The sequence below is a fragment of the Pagrus major genome, chromosome 9 (assembly GCF_040436345.1).
Source record: "Pagrus major chromosome 9, Pma_NU_1.0".
Classification (NCBI taxonomy): Eukaryota; Metazoa; Chordata; class Actinopteri; order Spariformes; family Sparidae; genus Pagrus; species Pagrus major.
In genome coordinates this window covers 33,434,349-33,453,209 of record NC_133223.1, presented here as the reverse complement: position 1 = coordinate 33,453,209, position 18,861 = coordinate 33,434,349, and the positions used below count along the sequence as shown (strand labels likewise).

The window sequence follows — 18,861 nt, the reverse complement described above, 5'->3', positions numbered from 1 at the left end:
AGAATGGGACAGGTGCACAACCTGGAAACATAACGCCTCCGGATGGGAAAAGTCAGAGGATCACCAGAGTTTTCACAATTCATCCTGAGGGTACCATGAATGTCTGAACCACATTTCATGATAATCCGTCCAGTAGCTGATGAGACATTTCACTCAAAACCACGAACTGAACCTCATGGTGGATCTGGAGTCCAAGTGAGGAGGATCACCAAAGTCAGCAGGATTCATCCTCTGGGGAACATGAATGTCTCCACCTAATTTAATGGCAATCCATCCATTAGCAGTTGAGTTATTTTAGCCTGGACCAAAGTGATGGATCAGCCTCACACTTGACATTGCCATACATCGTGTTGGAGCTATTTATTGACGTAGTGACTCTAAGCAGCATCTCTTAAATCCTGAACTCATCGTGGGGGGGGGGGGTCAGGTTTCAGCTCCAAACTCTACAGTCGACTAAACTCAGCTGACGCTTGAGTCGAGTGGTGATCGAGCTAAAAATGTAAATATCCCACGTGTTTGATTAACACTTCCACCAGCATGTGTTGGGAAAGTGTTTATCTCACTCAGCGTTACTGTGGTTGACGTTTATTAGCTGCTTTCAACTCATAAAAAAATAACTGAAAGCACAGAAGACTTAAATAGCCCCATAAAGCTGACTGTTGGACTGTTTTAGATAAAGGCTGCAGCAGGTGTTGCTAATAAAACGCCAGCCAACGAGCACGGCTTACCGCGGCACGCCAGTGATTCAGGAAATACACCGCACCGCCTGAGGAATGTGAGACTGAGAGCTGAAACAAATGTCCTTCACGGAGCCACGAGACGAGGATAAATCACGTCTACAGTCCTGGTTTATAAAACACAGAGGACATCACGCTTCATCTCCGAGAACTTTACTGCCTACAGGGAGGAGGTCAGAGGTCACCGCCGTCTGACAAGAGATGAACACTTAGAGTGAGAGTCAGATTACAGTGAGCTGTGGTTACAATGTCAACACTCTCAATTAAAATGCTTTAAAACTAACAGACCTTTGTTATTTATTTTGTTACTGTTACTGACATTATCCTAAAGGTTTCCAACGATGTTCAAACCAGAGAAATCATAAAGTTTCCTCAAGGTAACGATGTGTTTCACTTGGTCGCCTGTCGGAGAGTGAGGAAGGAGGTCGGAGAACGAGACGAAACATAACTTGAAGAAAACTTACACACAATTCTGCTGCAGACACGAAGCTAGATAGATTTTCAGTCTTTGTAGACAACTGCCCGTCAGGCGTTGTCAGGGCCATCAGGGAGCGCCTGTGGCTGAAGTCTGTGTGGTGTGTCTCACACTGGACGGCACTTGCTGGAGGCATTTGGCCGATTCAGCGTGAAGAATTGGCGGCGGCTTGTCGGTGAGAGAAATCACTCTGATTGGCCGTTCAGTGCAGAACAGAGAAACAGCAAAAGAAAGGGAAAGACCCTCGAGCCTGTTCCTGTCATATCCATGATTTCACCCATCTAGTGTTTTTTTTCTTTTCTGCCTCTTCACCGCTGACATTTACAACTTTTTATCAGACATGTTCTTCATTAGGAGCGGCTAAATTAGCGAGAGTGGTGTCAAAATGTGCCTCTTTATCATAACAACAGTTTGTAAATCTGCAGAGAGATATTTCTTCTCACGCAGCTGCAGAAGTCACAAGCTAGTTGGCGCCAGCTGTCGTCTTTGTGGTGTGTTCAAGCGTAGCTTTTTGATGTGAGGTGACGCAACAGTCGGCCTTTGTTGCAGCGAGTTCTTCGATGTCAGTTTGGTTTATCACAGCCATAATAATGAAAACAACAACTCCCATGATCCCACGCTGCTTGCTCCTTTTGTGTTGCTTTGATTGAGACTGAATTTAAATGTCTTTCTGCAGGTTTGCATCACATGGTTCAGAGTGATTTGCCCTGATCAGACCCTGATGTTTTTTAAGGGCTTGAAGAGGTGAAACTGTGCAGTATTTCAGTGAAGTAAAAGAAAGAAAGAAAGAAAGAGAAAAATCATCTTTTCATCCCCTTTATTAATTCTGTGAACCCTTGTTGAGGTCCTGACTCTCTGGTTGGGAGCCGGTGAACTAAAGGAGATTTTTTTTGCATCTGAAGAACTGGTGAGATAAGACAAATAAAAGATATATTGAGTTGTTTGAAAACTGATTTGAAAAGCCTGGTTCAGTCAAATTCCCTTCTTAACTTTGCAGAAATATGCTCTCTCTCTCTCAGGTACATTTTGGTACATTTAAGGTACATTTAAAGGGGTTCTCCTCTGGAGAACAAGAATTGGAGCCAGGAAATTTAATGGCCAGAAGTTTCTGCTTCACAATAGCTTTAAAAAATCGGCTGAATTATTGTGGAGAAAATGATATGAATGCTGAAAGTGTAAATGAAGTTGTGCGTTAACATCGCTGATGTTCATACCTCCTGTGTTCGGCAGTAGAAGTCTGAAGCCAGCATCAGGACCTCCTGTCGTCTCTCCAGCAGGCGGAGGAGCAACAACCATCCCTCATTCAGAGATGCCCCCATGGCTTTGTACACTCCCTCCTCCTCCTCCTGGTTCTTGCTCCTCTTCTGCTCCATCATCCCTTCATCCCTCCTCCTCCTCTGCTTGGTCTGTCGGCTCTTCTCCACCACAGCCAGCACCTCCCTCTCATGTTTCTGGGATAACGACAACAGATTTTAAAAAAAGAGAGAGTTCATTCACCTCATTTTATCAGAACGATCGATGAGAGAAATGTTGAATGAAGCGCTGCAGTGAGTTACAGAATCTAGTGGAACAGAAGCTGGACAGGAAGCAGCGAGACGTCAGGACTTCGGCTCTATTTCTGCTCCGTCAGATGACCTGATGCCACGTGCGTCTTTGTGTTTCTGTCTGTGTTTACCTTGAGTTTGTCCATCAGCTGCTGCTGTTCCTGGATCAGCGTCTGGTTTTCTCCCTGGTTCGATCCGATCTCACAGAGGCCTGGATGGACCTGGACCAGCTGGAGGTGGACCAGGGACCCACTCTGCACACACACACAAACATAAACACACACACTTTGTGAAAATGTTGTCACTCTAGATTGTTTTTAACTTTGTTTGGCTGTTTTCTCCACACAGTGACCTGTTGACCACTTTAGGTGAAAAGGAGCTGCATGTATCTGGCTACACGTGTGTGTGTGTGTGTGTGTGTGTGTGTGTGTGTGTGTGTGTGTGTGCGTGCGTGTGTGTGTGTGTGTGTTGCAGCATTCCTCAGGATGATACAGTATCTCTGGCATGTCGACTGAAAAGAGCATGTGACGCGTGACCACACACACACCGACACTCACACACTTTAAAAACAATAACCAGAGCGTTGAGAACTAAAATCCCACATACACACACACATATGAACACATGTTTAAATACACACTCACCTTCAAAACACTGAGAGGCATCAGCTGTTAGCCTCACACACACACACACACACACACACACACACACACACACACACACACACACACACACACACACACACACACACACACACACACTGCTCTCTTCCCTTTACAGCAGCAGCAGCAGCATCAGTAAATAGTTTGGCTATAACAGGAAACAGCACATGGACAGAAAAGTGACTGACTTCAGATGAAGTGAGAGATCGTCTCCCCTGAAGCAGCTTCATGAAACTCACTGACTCACAGAAATACAGATAAATGAACTAACTTTAAAGAAGCTATTCTAACATCAGACTGCTGGTTGGTCGGCTAATTCTGTAGCTGAAAGGTTGAAAAGGGCGAGTCTCAAATTAGCAGCTCATTCAGTCTGATAGTCAGAGCAGCCTGAAACTGTACTCAAGTAAAAGCAAGTTACTCGAGTAGAAGTAAAAGAAGTCATCAAAACAACTACTTGAGTAACTAAAAAAGTTATTCACCCACAGACGTCTTCATCAGGTAAAGAAGTGAACACACACGATCACAGATCATCTCCTGATTGGATGATCCACCACATCCACACCAGGACAATATTCAGTCTGTATCTCTGAAGTATGATCACAAAATATAACACTATCATACAGCATTATAAATAAAGCATCTCGCTATGTTCTTCAGCTGTCGTCTCTTATTTTATCTTATGATTTGGCAAATAAATCATGGTAAGTAACTAAAGAGTGTCCACGTGTTACAGTGTCTTAGAGTTCAACAGATCCATCATGAGATCATGAATCAGCAAGTAAAGATTCATTTTACTGTTGAGTGATCGCACTAGTGTTAGCATTTTATTTCAGACCAAGTAGGAAACTGTAGAAGTCAGAAATGTGTAATTACTGATCTGGTTAATGTGACTTTACTCTCCCACCTCATATCTTTGCTTTAAGTGAATCTGGAGGCTGGTGTCAGTGAAGGTGGAGGCCTTGTTATCAGAGCTCAACAGGCTGAATGCTTTGTGTCTCTTCACATACCTTCAGAACAGAGACGACAATCTGCGATTGGCCGGCCTGGATGGCGATAGTACTGAGAGTGGTGAAAGACAGCTTCATGTTCCCACCTCCTCCTCCTCCTGCTCCTGCTCCTCCTGCCTTCTTTTGTCCTCCACATGTCACAGACTCTTCGATCTCTCCGATCGTCATGAGGAAAGACTAAATCCAGGAAACTGTTGGAAACCTTCTCCTTTCCTTCCTTCACTTCAAGCTCGTCTCATCAAGTGTCACACAATTTTCTGCCTCCAGCTTTTCAGGATATTCTTGTTCTTTTAATTCCCTTTTCCTTGGTTTTCATTGTCGGTGGCTTCACATGCAGCAGTTCCCCAAACAGCTCCTGAAATCAGAGCTGCTCCAGTGTGTTGTGTCGGGAAGCGTCTCCAGTTTGAATCGATCTGTGCTGGTTGTTTGTTGGTTCTTGTTCCCGACTGTCAAACCTCCTACTGAACAACAGAAAATATAAATTAAAGAAAAGGCTTCAATATAAATCGCTCCAGGGAAACAGTTAGATTCAAAAACAGTTAAAGCCATTGCACTCTGGGTACCCACCAAAATAAAGGTCATACAAGAACAATGACTGAGTTCACGCTCCCTGCACCCAAACGAATCAAGAGCAGGATTAACGGTGTTGGCAGGTTTACATTCATCATGATTAAATCTCTTGTGTTGTATATGAGTGAAAAGAAGACTTCCTGTTCCTGACATCCAATTTTATTTGAAGGTTTTTTGTTGTTACGGGGAGAAAAACTTCAGTATTTCACTGAGTGAGAAGAGAAATGAAGACAAACTCTTTCCACTGATCAAACAGATGTTTTCTATCACGTTAGATTTGCTTGGGTTTGTTCAAAGCTTTTTAGTCTCGACAGAATAATTTCTAAATTTAAGAGTCAGATTTTTTCTCAAACAACAGCAGGCCACCAGATAAAAGACATGAAATATACAGGTACCTCTTCTGAACAATAAAGATTTCATAAAAGGTCTAAAAGTTAACAAATCATTTAGGAATGCTTCACAGATTAATCACCAATAATGAAAACAAATCTCTTTGGCCAGTGTTTATTCTTTAATAAATGTATAGACATTAATCCATCAATAAATGCCTTGTGAGATATTCATAAATCGAACCTGACAACCCAAACGTTGGTCTAACGTGTAGTTATTAATATTACTTCAATCATTCACCTTTATTCATTCTGGAGGGATCACTGAGCCTCATTCACAACGACATCGAGTCCAACAAAACAACAAGGAGACAGGCTGACAACGTACAGACAGTCAGACAGCAGCTTCATAAAAAGCCACAGACGCAAAATAAAAGAGAAATGTTGTGTGAAACAGTGAAATAACATTCAGAGACATAAAACCAGCGAACCCCTGCAGCCATAACAGAATAACTTAATATATGAAATAAAATCATTGGAAATAAAACAAAAAGATAGTTAATAGATAAGACAATCAATTAAAATGTGCATGTAATAAAATCAGTTATTTAAAACAATTACAACTGTTGGCTGGGAGGTTTATATTTCTGAAATGGATAAAGGGTTTAAATGTATTGACTTAAAGACTTTAGTAGAATTGTATAAAATGCTGACAATGAAAGAAAATACTAACAAACTGATACGAGTAATGATCGTTTAAGGCGAGAGGCAGAGATAATTTTAAAAACAAAATGTAAATGATAATCTGTCAGGAAACACACCAACAATTACCAAATGTGAGGATGAAGGAGCAAAAAACTCAAGTGAGACATGATAAAAACTTTCATCCGATCAGCAGTTCACCTAGTTTGTTTTAAATTCATCATTTTAATTAATCGAGTTTAACTTTTCTTTCCTCACTGACAGAAAGTGAAGGATGAGGTTTGAGTCATCAAACACTTTTTAATTCACTTGTATCCCTTTTTAAAGTTTGTGATGACCTTCAGACACAAAATCACAAAGTAAATGTGCAAAGAAAGAAAAGATTAGAAACAGTTGAGCACAGTACCTGAGCCTCGTCTCTGGAGATCACGCTGCTGCCGCTGAGACCAGAAACACTCTGAGAGGAAACACAGCTGAGGGAGAGACAGAGAGAGAGAGAGAGACAGAGAGGGAGGTGGTAAAAATAGACATGGGTCCAGTTGGATTATCACGCTGCTGAATGACAGAGAGACATCTGCCTTCCATAAACAAACACTCGCTCTCTGTTTCAGTGACAGTGTAAATATATCTGCACCAACATAAAACATGATGAAGACACAAATCACAGAAGAACTCGTCACTCAGTTTAAAGCTGCTTCACCTCCATTTCTTCTACACAACATTCAAAAACAAACACTCACATTTTACTACATGTCTGATAACTCAAATGAACACTTACTTTGTCTTTGCAGATTCTGTTAAATATCTTTTAAAACTTTCTGCCTCTTCAACCGATTATATCTTTTCTGATATAATCAGTCTGCCGTTCTTTAAAAGTGATTGACTGAACCGATGACAAATGTTCCAGTTTAGAGAATATAAAAAGATATAAACAATTTTCTGTTAATTTAAAAAAAAACAACATTTTTCATCACACTCTCAGTTCAGCGCAGTAAATATGACTTTGTGAATACCTTTAAAAACAACATTCAAAATCAGATTTCACAAATGATTTATTCAGCATGTTTTTAAAACAACATTGTAAATGAATATCCACGGTCACAATCAGCCGCAGAGTAAATAATGAACAGAAATAAAAAAGGCAGAGTGGTGAATAATAATAAGCTTAAAAACAATCCTCTGTATAAACACGGTGGCAGCCGTTCTTGTGCCGTGCTTGACCTTTGACCCGTCCTTTAAGAAGCTCCTCTGCTGTAACGTAAAACACTGAGGTCACCAGGTAGTTTTAGGATTTGCTTTGTAGAGACCGTAGTCTTCTTTCTTGAAGAACGCCACCTCCGTCTCATTCGCTGAAACGACAAACACAAAATTGTTAGATTGTTTAACACTTTCTTTACTTTTAATGTACTTCGAATTATGTTTCAAATGTCGAGGTGTTTCGTTAAACTCAATCTAAGCATCGGTTAGAAGACGCAGAGCAACAGCCAGAATATATAACACAAATAATAGATACAACTCCTCACTTACTTTGCCACCTAATTTAATAAATCAATAACAATCCCAGTTTATTCAGAAGCCTCCGGATGATCACACTGTCGGTCAAAAAGCTGAACATCATTCTCATAGTCTTCCAACTCCAGCTCTAATGATGTTGGATTTGGGGCGACGTAAACAGGAAGTAGAGCATAATGCTGTTTTGCTCACCTGTATTTGTTTGGCTGGCTCCGTTAAAACTATCCTGAATTCGCTGTTAGCAGCTCCTGTTAGCAGTGTGCTCATGGATGTAAAGACAACTCTCACTGGATTACTGAGACTGAAGAAAACTTAAAACATGATGTTTCTCAGGCAAGTTCTTCACATGCAAGAGCGTCTTTTTTCTATCATTTCTAAGCAGATTACAGTTGGTTATTTGCAATGTTGGCGATATCCTCATTAAGTGTTTGTCATATTGGATCTAATTAGAATTACCACATTGTGGTTGTTATCCTCCAGTCAGGTTGGTGTTCCTGAGCTGTGGTGTTGAATAACGGCCAGGACATTTTTTGCATCATATTACAATGTCACAGGGACATTTAACCTCTGACCTTTTGGAAATTTTATGTCATAACTTCATCATTTTATCCTATTAGACATTTTTTATGTCAAATTTTATCTTAATTATCGGATGAATTCTTGAGTTATGGCCAAAAATGTGATATATATGATCATATAGGCACCGAGTCTGTTTGTTCAAATCTAACAGGGAGTGTGATTTTTATGTGAACTGCTGGAATCTGGCACAAAGGCGCTGTGAGCTGTGTGTTGTGGCCACTGCTGCTCCGTCTGCTTCCTGTTTTGACGAGCAGGTCAAACAGCTAAACTACCTTCCTGTGTCACACTGACGTGCTCCTGCAGTATCTTTGCCTCACACCTGTCCCTCCTCATCCTCTCTGGAGGCGCCTCACAGTTTGAGATCTCCTGGTCTGATCCAACAGTCCTGGAGTCAATCCTCCCTTCATGTTCTGATGCTCAGTTCTGTTGAAACTGTTTCAGAGAGGTGTTGATCCAACTGTTTAATTATTTAAAATATATACTTTATGGTGTCGTTGAACTCTGTTATATTTAGAGGTGTTTCTGATGTCTATCCACCTCATTTAACGTCATAATATCCTTTATTACTGAGGTTTCATTTTAGGATCAAGTACAGTTTTAACATCTACATTCACTGTCAATTGTAAACCTAAGCGAGCGGTGTATACAGTATATACAGACATGTATACATCCCACTTAATGAACAGCAGGGACAAACTTACTAACACCAGCAGCTCTGAGGGTTTGACCATTCTGCAGAATGAGCTTCTCATCGTCGTCTAAACTCATCACCAACTCGTTCGTCTGCAAGAAAAAAAAAGTTTCAACTTTAATGGGAACTTCTGATTTCAAAGAGCCGCAGAATTCACAGACTACATGCAGAAAACAATCGAATTCAGCGTGTGCAGCTCCTTTCATGGAGAAATCCTGAATCTTTTACTGATCGTTGGCTCAACCAATCACATCTCTTCAGCTCCACCAGCTGCAGACCTGCCAACCTTGAAGAAATTTTATGCGAACACCCCCACTACATTTATTTTATGACTTTAGTTACTAGTTACTTTGCAGATTACACAAATTTATATTTCTGTTTATAAAACGCATTCTGATTATCAGAAAGATGCTGAATATCCAATCCGATCATCGTCCAGGTGGGTAATTGGACCCGGAGTACATAGTTTATATATACATGTACAAATATATGAATTATTTACCTTTATCTTCATACTTAAGTTTACTTTAATATCAGATATTTTAAGACTTTCACTCAAGTACTTCTCGTGTGGGTGTGTTTCACTTTAATCAAAGTAATATTGTAACGCCATATCTTAAAAAAGTAAAGATATGGTGACTCAAGTATAACTTTTGGGTACTTCTATCAACGCTGGCTGGAGGACGTTTGTCCCTCAGACAGCAGTGTGACTCTTGCTTTAGACTGATACCTTTGCTCCGTGTGCTTGGTGTGTAATCTTCATGGTGTCTGAAAATACAGAGACAGGAGTCAGATGGTGAACATGTGTTTTACCAGGTGTAAACATTTCAACATCCTCTCTTTTATCTGCGAAGATCAGAATAAATTAAAACACAGCATAAATGTTTTATCTTAAACTCCGGATTATATTGACACTACAAAACATGTATAATATGTTTAATCAATCGATCATCTTTTTCTCTACAATCAGACTTCATAGTATTGAATATTATTATTTATCTCAGTTTTATCATTAATTTATGATGTGTTGTTTTTATCCAGATTGTTGGCACCATTTTAGTTTTCTTGTGTTTATACTGACTGTGTGTACTGGCTTTATTCTGACCTGCAGCAGCACTCTGTACCCATGTTCTGAAAAGTACTGTACAAATAAAGTTTATTATTAAAATCAGAGCTTGAAGAGCTGCTGTTAGTTTTAAAACCACCAGATGTCACTGTGCTGCTGAGTTTGACGCCTCAAAGCTTCATCACCAAACATCATCAGGAAAACTGATTCGTTACACCGACATTACAGGAGCGCTCTGTAGCTTTGTTCAAGAAATGTTAATGAGAAGAGAAAGAGCTTCATTGGCTGATTTTCTTTCCTTTTTACTGCTGAGCTCTGCACAACAAATTCCTGTGTACCTGCACCGTCTGTGTGTGTCTGTGTGTGTCTGTGTGTGTGCAAATGGCTAATAAACCTCTTGAATCTTGAGTTTCACACTGTTTTACTTTGTTTATATGTGGCGGACCCTGCAAACTTTCTGGCTTTAAACAGAGGAACCTTATTTTCCTCGGAGAACAGCTTGTTTATTCACTTATGGGGAAAAGTGTATTATTACCTCATTAATATTGTAAATATTAAAATTCTGAGTTTGATTTTTTTCTTTAAAATAACAAAGAGCCCCTTTAAAGCCAACCATGTCAGAGATACGTACCATAACCATATTTCTTGAAAGGAGGAGGAAGTCCTGCTCTTGTTGTGATATCTGGAAGAAATGTAAAGGTTTATCATGATTTTAGCCTCAAGTTAGTTTCTATAGATAGAAACATGTCATACGTTATAATATACAAGCATTGGGGGGAAGACTGTGAGATTTGTTAGAATAAAGTTACAACATTTGAGAAAAATAATAACAAAAATAAACAGAAGCAAAAGTGTCTGTGAGTTAAAGCTGCAACTATCGATTATCTTCTCAATTCATTGATTAGTAGGTTGATCTATAGACATCTTTGGAGTGTTTATTACATATTTATACTGTTTATATTGTTCTTACTGCTTTTTCTAATTATTTATTATCACTGTTTTTAATTGATACTCTGCATTTTATCCCCTCTGCTGCTGTAATAATGCAAAGTTACTTGCTGTGGGACTAATAAAGGATCTTATCTTATAAAACGTCAGGAAATGGAAAATGTGAATCGAGACAACGTCCTCAGAGTGTCAGTTTAATGTCACAGAGGAGAGAAACCAGAACATATTCACATTTAACAGGCTGACAACAGAGAAGTGTTACTTTCTTTAAAGATACACAGATTAATCGATTATCAGAGTAGCTGGTGGTTACTGTAAGTGTTGGGGGGTTGGGGTTAGCTAATTAAGCAGCCAGGTGAGAATACCTGGCTAACAGACTAGCTGCTAGCTGGAGGCTACAGGACAGTGCGGACTGACAGGAGATGCTAACACGTGCTAATGTCTCCAACCAACCTGGAAATACAACAAAGACTCAAACTAACTCTGTCTCGTGACAAAAGGAGACAGTGTCGCTCGCTATGACGTAATAAAGCCTGTCTTCCTGCTGTCTCACCGTCTCTGACGAGCTGAATGAAGTCCTGCACGGTTTGGTCCAGATCGACTCGGTGAAACACGACCGGTTTGAAGTTTCTGTGCTCGAAGGACCTCACCAGCCGGACCGTGACCACCGGCTCCCCGGCCATGTCCCGCTGCTCCCCGGCCATGACCCGCTGCTCCCCGGCCATGTCCCGCTGCTCCCCGGCCATGTCCCGCTGCTCCCCGGCCATGTCCCGCTGCTCCCCGGCCATGACCCGCTGCTGGCTCCGCTGACACGGAGCTGCTGGACGGGCTCTGTTCCTCAGACCTCCCTCAGGTGTGCTCGGCAGGGTGTGTGCGGACCTGCGGCTCCGGTGTCATGGTGGGTGTGATCGGCATGTGTCTGGAGACAAGCCTGGGCTGGCAGCCCGAACAGACCGGAGCAATCAACGATCAGCGATCCAGACCCGACGAGTCGATCCCCGAGCGGGCGAGTCTCTTTGTTCTTCGTGGGTTTTGGCGGGAACGTGCCTTTATCGCCCCCTGCCGTGTCGGAGTGTTTACTTTATGTGTGTAAACGAGTACAATCAAAACAAAACAAACACGGGAGCATTTGAGTAACTGCTGCTGACTGTAGCCGCCCCAAGCTAGTTAGCTTAGTTAGCCGTGCAGCTAGCAATCCGTTTTGAAGCCAATAAACTCGACTTCCCGGCTGTAAATATCCCGGATCTTCTTCTTCTTCTCTCTTCCGTGTAGAGACTTCCGCCGACCGAGTCGGCTAACTTCCGGTTTAGCACCCGGCTAACTTGAATGAGGATAAAATGATTTAATCTTTTTTGCAGCTCTTGTACTTTCTAAAGTTCACACACACCGAGGAACAGAGAGCAGCAACAATAGAGAAAATAATTTATTAAAAGAGATAATTTCTTAAAAATTAACTTCATGTTGTAGCTGAGGTGTTACATGAGAGCAATATAAGAGACAGGGGAAATATACAAACACACCAATATATTTCTATATAAACACACACACACACACACACACACACACTCACACACACACACACACACACACACACACACACACACACACAGGCACACGTAATTACTTGTATTTGTCCTCTAAAAAACGGATACATATTGAAATCACTGTTAAATGTAGTAAACTGAAAAGTGTTAATGAAACAAAAGGACAGATTCTTTATGATGAACAGACGTGCAGAATAAAATAAAACTATAAAGTGCTTACATGTGTTGATAATCATGATGCAGAGCAGCTGTTATAATGTTGTCGGGTTTACCGCCCTGTAAAAATGTCTTAACAAACAATAACAAACTGTTCTGACGGTGAAGGTAATGACATGAAGATAAAGACAAACTGAGGCATTAATAAAGAATTTATCACACTTGTTTCTTCATATAGACTTGAAGGAGTCATTCACTCTGTCAACTGTTTAAGGCCTAAACTCAGTTTTCATTTGTGTTCAGTGTTTCCAGGATAAACATTTTATTAAACAGAAGCTGAGAGCTCAAGATTGCAATCTGGTGCTGATTATAATGAAGGAGGATATTTTATGCCATTATTGGATAATGACAATAGAGACACTACACGTAAAGAGGGAAGAGAGAAATTAACTTTTTCATATTACTTATTTTATTGGTTTCAAATCGCGAGTCTAATTATTCTTTATTGGTCAACTGTTGGTCTTAAATATGATATTAATCCTGCTTTCTTAACATGTTTCCTTTCACATCTTATTTATTTTTACTGGTCGGTTGCTGATCTTAATTATTTTACTTTCTTAATGTTATTTTTATTGTCTCAACTAAGCCCCCTCCTGTCTAATCTTTATCTTTACTCACATTTTTGTGGCTGCAACTTTCATAGCAACTCACACTCTGCAGCACAGATCTAATATATTTATATAGATATATATATAAAGTTTTGCTTGCTTGCCTTGTTATGCCCCATTCGAAACTAGTTATAGGTAAATTAGAGAATGATTATGATTATGTGATTCACTTAATATTCATTTCACTTCATATTAAATTTTAAGTGCTGTACACAACAGCAGTCACACAAATATAACTCAACATGTTTCTGTTCTCCCAGGAAAAATTCTCCTTCTCTCTTCCTCCAGATCAATAATTAACTCAAAACAACCAATTAAACGAACTAAAGTAATTGTCCCAGACGCCGTCCTCTCTGTGATCAGTGCCAGTTTAAACAGTTCAATCCAGGAAACGTTCTCAACATTATTCAGAAATATCAGACCTGTAAAATTAAATGTTAATCTCTTTTTTTTTGTCAACAGAAAATTGTGAAATGTGAAGCTGGAACTGATCTGAAACATGTCTACAGTCCCTGAAATAACTCTTTTTATAACTATTATTATAACCTGATAAAAGATTTGTATAAAAATGAACTAATCTTTAAAAGTGGTCAGAGTTAATGAAGGCCACAGCCGGATCAGCAGATCACAGCTCGTCTCTGTGTCTTAGTCTTGTTAGTGTAAACAGAGAAGTGTCAGTCGTGAAGGACTGTCCTGTTAAAGCTCGGAGGAGGTGACAGAGTTCAGACTCTCACAGAGAGAAAACACACCTCTGGATGGTCCAGATGATTTTCCCTTCTTATCTCTGAACATTAAACATCACCAGGGTGTCGAGGAGGATCCTCTTCAGGTGGCTCCTGGTTGTTCGGGGGCCGGTGTCTCGGGCTCTCCCAGCCCCGGCGGATCTTTGCCAGTCTGAACATGAGGCACGGCAGAGCTAAGAAGGTCCGTCCGAGCAGGACGACGCAGGGCAGGACGAGGGCCAGCAGGTACACCGGGGGGAGGTAGTAAGGGTAGGCCCCGGGGAAGAAGGCAAAGTCCCAGCCGAAGAAGAGAGCGTGCATGATGGAGAGAGTCAAGGCAGCGTAACCGAGTCCGGACTGCAGACACACAAAGACAAGAGCTCATGGTGACACAATAACACAAAGAACTCTTCAGTCTTTACAATAACAAACAGATCCAAACTGGATTAGACTTAAAGATGCATTATTCATATTTGGGCCACTTCAGGACTCAACCTACACCAAGCTGAACATCACACACACGTTTGACACATTATAGTGTATTTACACATCCAACAGACTGTGGAGGTGAAGACGGAGCTGAGCTGGAGGGCAAAGCTGTGGTCTTACCAGCAGATCCACATTCCTCTCTGACATATAGCCACAAGCTTTAAGTAGTGACTGAAACAATGACCCCGATAAGAGTAAGAAAATGGCTGGAGTCATGTTTGTTTGTGTCTATGTTCTCTCTTCTTTTAGCTCTGCTTTCGGTCTCCACCACCTCATTAGCTGCTAAACGTTCTTCCCGTCATACCGTCCATGAAATGTGCAGATCACAGCTCGCTCTCTCTGGTCTGAACTTTGTTGGAAACATTTGGGAAAATGTAAGAACACAACTCAACAACATGAAGAACAAAGGCCGAGCCCTTTTAGACATTTTAAAGCATAATTAATGATGTAATGATGTATGAGGAGTTGTAGAAACGTGTGTCTGTATGTTAGAAGAACAGACAAATACTGAGACGACGACAGCTACAGTAGATATGAACCAGAGACTTCATCTCTGAGGTGTTGTCCTGCCACACCGCATGAGATAAACGAGTGATTCAGGGCGTCGACTCTGCTTTTCTCTTCTCACACGAGGAATTTTCAGTTCATTAACACTAATAAACGATTCATCATTTTAACCTGCTGACCTGAACAAATGTAAACTCCCTCCAGTTGAGAGCGTTTCCCACAGAGGGCAGTGAGGTGATCGCCAGCAGAGTGAGGACTCCAAATCCCAGAATCCCACAGGAGAGGTAGAGATCTGACCTCCACACCATCTGCTCCGACCACGAGTGCTCAACACCGGCCTTCACCTGGAAGTAAAGACACAGAGGTGTCAGAGCGGAGGGGGTCAGACTTCAGGTCGATGGTGTTCACCTGCTCTGACCTCACCTGTCGGTAGGCTGCGTTCAGCAGGTTGTATCCTGCAGCTCTCCTCAGTGTCAGACACATACTGTACACCGCATGAAGCACCGCACACAGGAAGCTCAGCAGGCCCAGCTCCTTCCTTCTGCACAACCAGCGGTCCAGCCAATCAGGAAACCGCTTATATTTGGTTCCTCGGCCGAGCTGGAAGACCGCTGCCAGCAGACCTGAAGAGACGCAAAGAGTTAACACAGCTCAGCAGATATTTACATCAGACTGGGCCCAGATAAAGGAGCTGGATGAAAATCCTGCAGCTCATTCAGAAGCAGAACAGACAGATCGACACCTGTCGCTGAAAATGTTTGCAGGCCTGGAAACTTGAGCAGCCGTCAGCGACTGTGCTGTGAAATCAGCTGTATTGATGTTCAAAAGCTGTCAGAGACCGACGACGACGCCAAAGTGCATCACCGAAGAGCAAAAATATTCAATAACGTGATTCTTATGCAAAATAAGAAAAGGAAAATTCTTGTAAAACCGACAGACGGATGGGTGAAGTCATTTTGGGGAAAGTTAGTGACCAGTTTTGTTTTCGGTGTTGCAGACTCTCCTGACAGCCGCTGCACACAAACACCAGCGATCAGCTGTCCAGCTCGTTCGGATGAACATTAGGTTGCAGCTCGTCGTCGATCTTGATTGAATGAGGCGTCGTTTGTGTTTTGACATTTTGCTTATTTGTTATTAATCCTGGAAGTTCAAATCCACGAATATCATTCCAACGTTGTCATGATAATGATAATGATCATATCATGATAATGCCAGAAAATATTCTGAGCTGGAATCAGAGTAGTTAACGACTAATCGATTAGTCGAATCCTTAAATAATATGTAAATAATATCCTCCTCTGTTACCTGGCAGGTAGACCAGAGCCAGCGTCACCAGGGAGACGGCGGGCAGCGTCTCGTTGACCGTCACCAGTGGCAGTTCGTAGAAGTTGTTCCTTCCTTCGTCGAGGTACGGCAGCAGGATGTTCCTCAGGAAGAGGTAACCATAGAAGAAGAGGAAGAGGAGGAAGGTGGTTAAGACGGGGCCTCCCCAGGAGGGGAAGAGGATGAGCGGGGCCTCCTCGATGTCTCTGGAGGCACACAGACCGCCCAGATCCACGGGGCTGAAGCCCAGACGACAGGCCAGCTGCAGCACCGTGGACTTAGAGTCGGAGCAGTCGCTGCAGATCAGCACCTGGAGGAGGATTAAAGGAACATTACCACTTCTTCTGGCTCGATTTTGTAACTTTCCTAAAACGACACATCACAGTGTGTTTCCAGGTGTTGATGAGACAGTAAATCATTATTCTTTTCACTGTTTTTAATGAAGAATATATTTTATATTGACATCTTCTGCTCTTCAGCTCCACCTCACCTGCCTGCTTCCATCGTGAGCTCCAGCCTGCAGCGCCCACGCAGACACCGAGTTGAAGCCCTTCACCACGCTGCTCTGTGGGAACAGCTCGGCCAGCCTCTCGGCGTTGGCCTGCCCTCCTCTGTTCAGCCCGGTGGCGTTGCTGACGTCCACCAGCACCTTGCCCTCCAGCTGCTCCCTCAGCCCCACCAGGGTGTGATAGTGCTCTGGGTAGACGGCAGTGAACACCAGCCTCTCCGCCCTCTCCACCGCCTCCCTCTGCGTCAGCAGCTCCACCCCGGCGGGAAACAGACCCCCGGCTACACGGCGAGGGGCTCTGCTGCCCACCACCACCCTGAACCCACAGGCCACCAGCCGGGCGGAGAGGGAGCGGGAGAAGTCTCCAGAGCCGATGATGGAGATCACAGGGCCTCCAGGACCGCCGGGCTCTGACGGGTCAGGGGCAGAACTGGGCAACAAGGGGGTCTTCATGTCGGTCTGCATGACGAGCTGCAGGAGGAGACGATCACATCAGACAAACGCTGTGACCTTTACGTGATTAAATGAATATTATTTCATGTTATGTAGACGTGAACATGCTGTAAGATCATTAATGGAGAACTTTCTCCGTCATTGTTCAGTTTTATTCATTTATTTTCTCTGTCAACAGTTTTCAGTGGTGCTAACGTGGTTTCTCAAGCTGCAGCAAATGTTTGGCTCATTATTTAGATTCAGGTCTGATGAGCTGTCATTATTATCTTTCTGATTAGTGTTGATTGGTTTCTTGTTTTTCTGGTTTGTCGTTATTATTTTTGCTCTCTTACGTCATTGTTTGACATTATGACGTCATTGTTTGACATTATGATGTCATGTTTACTTGTGATGAGTCGCTGCTGCCTTGGTAAAGTCTAACGAGGATCCAAATGAATGAGTAAATAATCATATTCAATCATATATAACCTCCTTTATGTGTATAATATGTTACTTCGCCCCATTCGATGGTTCGTCCTTCACATTATTGACGTGTGTTGCTGTTAACTGTCACTGTGAGACCACAGCTTGTGTATTACAGTTCAGGTTTGACGCTGACCGTCGTTGTTCAGCTTGTTTTCCTTGTCTGAGCTGTTTGTCTTCAGTGTGTGAACACAGACAAGCTGCTTCTGACAGGCAGTGATACAACACAACACCACAACACAACACAACACAACACCTCAACACGACAACACCACACAACACCACACAACAATCTCTGCATGTTGACAATAATCAACAGTTATGGGACGACAATGCAAAAAAGAAAATCTACATCACACAAACAAACTATTATCATGTGCTGGGTTGTGTGTGTTTTGTATTGTGGGTGTGGATGCCTGCTTTTCTTGTGCACCCTTTTAATTTAGTTGTGTATTGTGTAATGACAATAAACTCTCTAATCTAATCTAAGATAATTTACTTTTCTATCCAGCAGTAAAGAAACATTTCTCTTCAGCCAACATTTGTCCTCAATTTCATTCATGTTTTGACCTTTCAGAGAGGAAACTGAGTCTTTGTTCACTTTGGTTCAATAAATCAAACATCACCTCTGACGGGAACATTAAGGATGTGAGGAAATGAAAGTGAAAACAGCTGAGAGACACAAAACTGAGAGGAAACCAAAAGTGCAAACATTATGAAACACGTTACTGAGACTGTAACGCGTTACATTACAACAACTCACCGAGTTCAGTCAGAGGATCCTCAGTGAGGCGGACAGGTGAGGCTGAAGGTGAGAGCATGCAACGTCTGTCTCCTGTGTGTCTCCTGTCTGTCTCCTGTGTGTCTGTTGTCCTTCACTGCAAACGAAACTCATGTTCATCGTGCCGGTCACATGTTCACATGCCCCGCCCACTGCTGCCTTCAGGTACTCACGATGAGCTCGGACTTTTGGTTTTTCGCATTTCATAAAATGTTTGACTTAGAAAGACTTCAACCTGTCAGTGGTGACAGTCCTCACAGACAGAAGTGCTGCAGCTCATCACACTCAGAGTAAAACACACCACACACAAACTAGAAGCTGAGAAAGAGATGAGGCCGGGGCACACGTTGTTGTCCTGTTGATTGTGCCGTTTTTTAAGTTGACGTTGGAAAATAAAGTAGAATATAGTTTTTGTTTGTCTCAGCC

The 18,861-nt window shown here is 42.2% G+C and overlaps 3 protein-coding genes across 3 annotated transcripts in view; all 3 read right to left on the bottom strand.

Moving 5' to 3' along the window:
- The window catches only part of ccdc141 (coiled-coil domain containing 141), a 29,309-nt gene extending 24,716 nt beyond the window's left edge, over nucleotides 1–4,593 (bottom strand). Inside the window, exons 1-4 of the mRNA XM_073473203.1 lie at nucleotides 4,426–4,593; nucleotides 2,888–3,010; nucleotides 2,614–2,663; nucleotides 2,427–2,568 (exon numbers count right to left, since the gene is read on the bottom strand). Of these exons, the coding sequence (XP_073329304.1) occupies nucleotides 2,427–2,568; nucleotides 2,614–2,663; nucleotides 2,888–3,010; nucleotides 4,426–4,593 (483 nt within the window). The remainder of the gene's footprint in view (nucleotides 1–2,426; nucleotides 2,569–2,613; nucleotides 2,664–2,887; nucleotides 3,011–4,425) is intronic.
- Nucleotides 4,594–7,060: 2,467 nt separating this feature from the next.
- c9h2orf76 (chromosome 9 C2orf76 homolog) lies at nucleotides 7,061–11,701 on the bottom strand. The gene is made up of 5 exons (XM_073473915.1): nucleotides 11,376–11,701; nucleotides 10,506–10,556; nucleotides 9,539–9,576; nucleotides 8,819–8,900; nucleotides 7,061–7,375 (listed from the first exon to the last, which is right to left on the bottom strand). The coding sequence occupies exons 1-5, from the start codon at nucleotides 11,608–11,610 to the stop codon at nucleotides 7,299–7,301; spliced, it is 483 nt and encodes a 160-aa protein (XP_073330016.1). The 5' UTR covers nucleotides 11,611–11,701; the 3' UTR covers nucleotides 7,061–7,298.
- Nucleotides 11,702–12,241: 540 nt separating this feature from the next.
- Nucleotides 12,242–18,534, bottom strand: steap3 (STEAP family member 3, metalloreductase). The gene is made up of 6 exons (XM_073473914.1): nucleotides 18,418–18,534; nucleotides 16,722–17,210; nucleotides 16,214–16,541; nucleotides 15,332–15,531; nucleotides 15,088–15,252; nucleotides 12,242–14,269 (listed from the first exon to the last, which is right to left on the bottom strand). The coding sequence occupies exons 2-6, from the start codon at nucleotides 17,202–17,204 to the stop codon at nucleotides 13,982–13,984; spliced, it is 1,464 nt and encodes a 487-aa protein (XP_073330015.1). The 5' UTR covers nucleotides 17,205–17,210; nucleotides 18,418–18,534; the 3' UTR covers nucleotides 12,242–13,981.
- Nucleotides 18,535–18,861: the final 327 nt, after the last annotated feature.

Excerpts from the sequence above, each read along its gene's own strand:
- c9h2orf76 (XM_073473915.1), bottom strand. The coding sequence starts at position 11,610 with ATGGCCGGGGAGCAGCGGGACATGGCCGGGGAGCAGCGGGACATGGCC. Across the intron at positions 10,557-11,375 it reads CATTCAGCTCGTCAGAGACG|ATATCACAACAAGAGCAGGA; the intron begins GTGAGACAGCAG and ends CATTTCTTCCAG. Across the intron at positions 7,376-8,818 it reads CCTCAGAGCTGCTGGTGTTA|CGAATGAGACGGAGGTGGCG; the intron begins GTAAGTTTGTCC and ends TTGTCGTTTCAG.
- steap3 (XM_073473914.1), bottom strand. The coding sequence starts at position 17,204 with ATGCAGACCGACATGAAGACCCCCTTGTTGCCCAGTTCTGCCCCTGAC. Across the intron at positions 16,542-16,721 it reads CTCACGATGGAAGCAGGCAG|GTGCTGATCTGCAGCGACTG; the intron begins GTGAGGTGGAGC and ends ATCCTCCTCCAG. Across the intron at positions 15,253-15,331 it reads TGAACGCAGCCTACCGACAG|GTGAAGGCCGGTGTTGAGCA; the intron begins GTGAGGTCAGAG and ends CTTTACTTCCAG.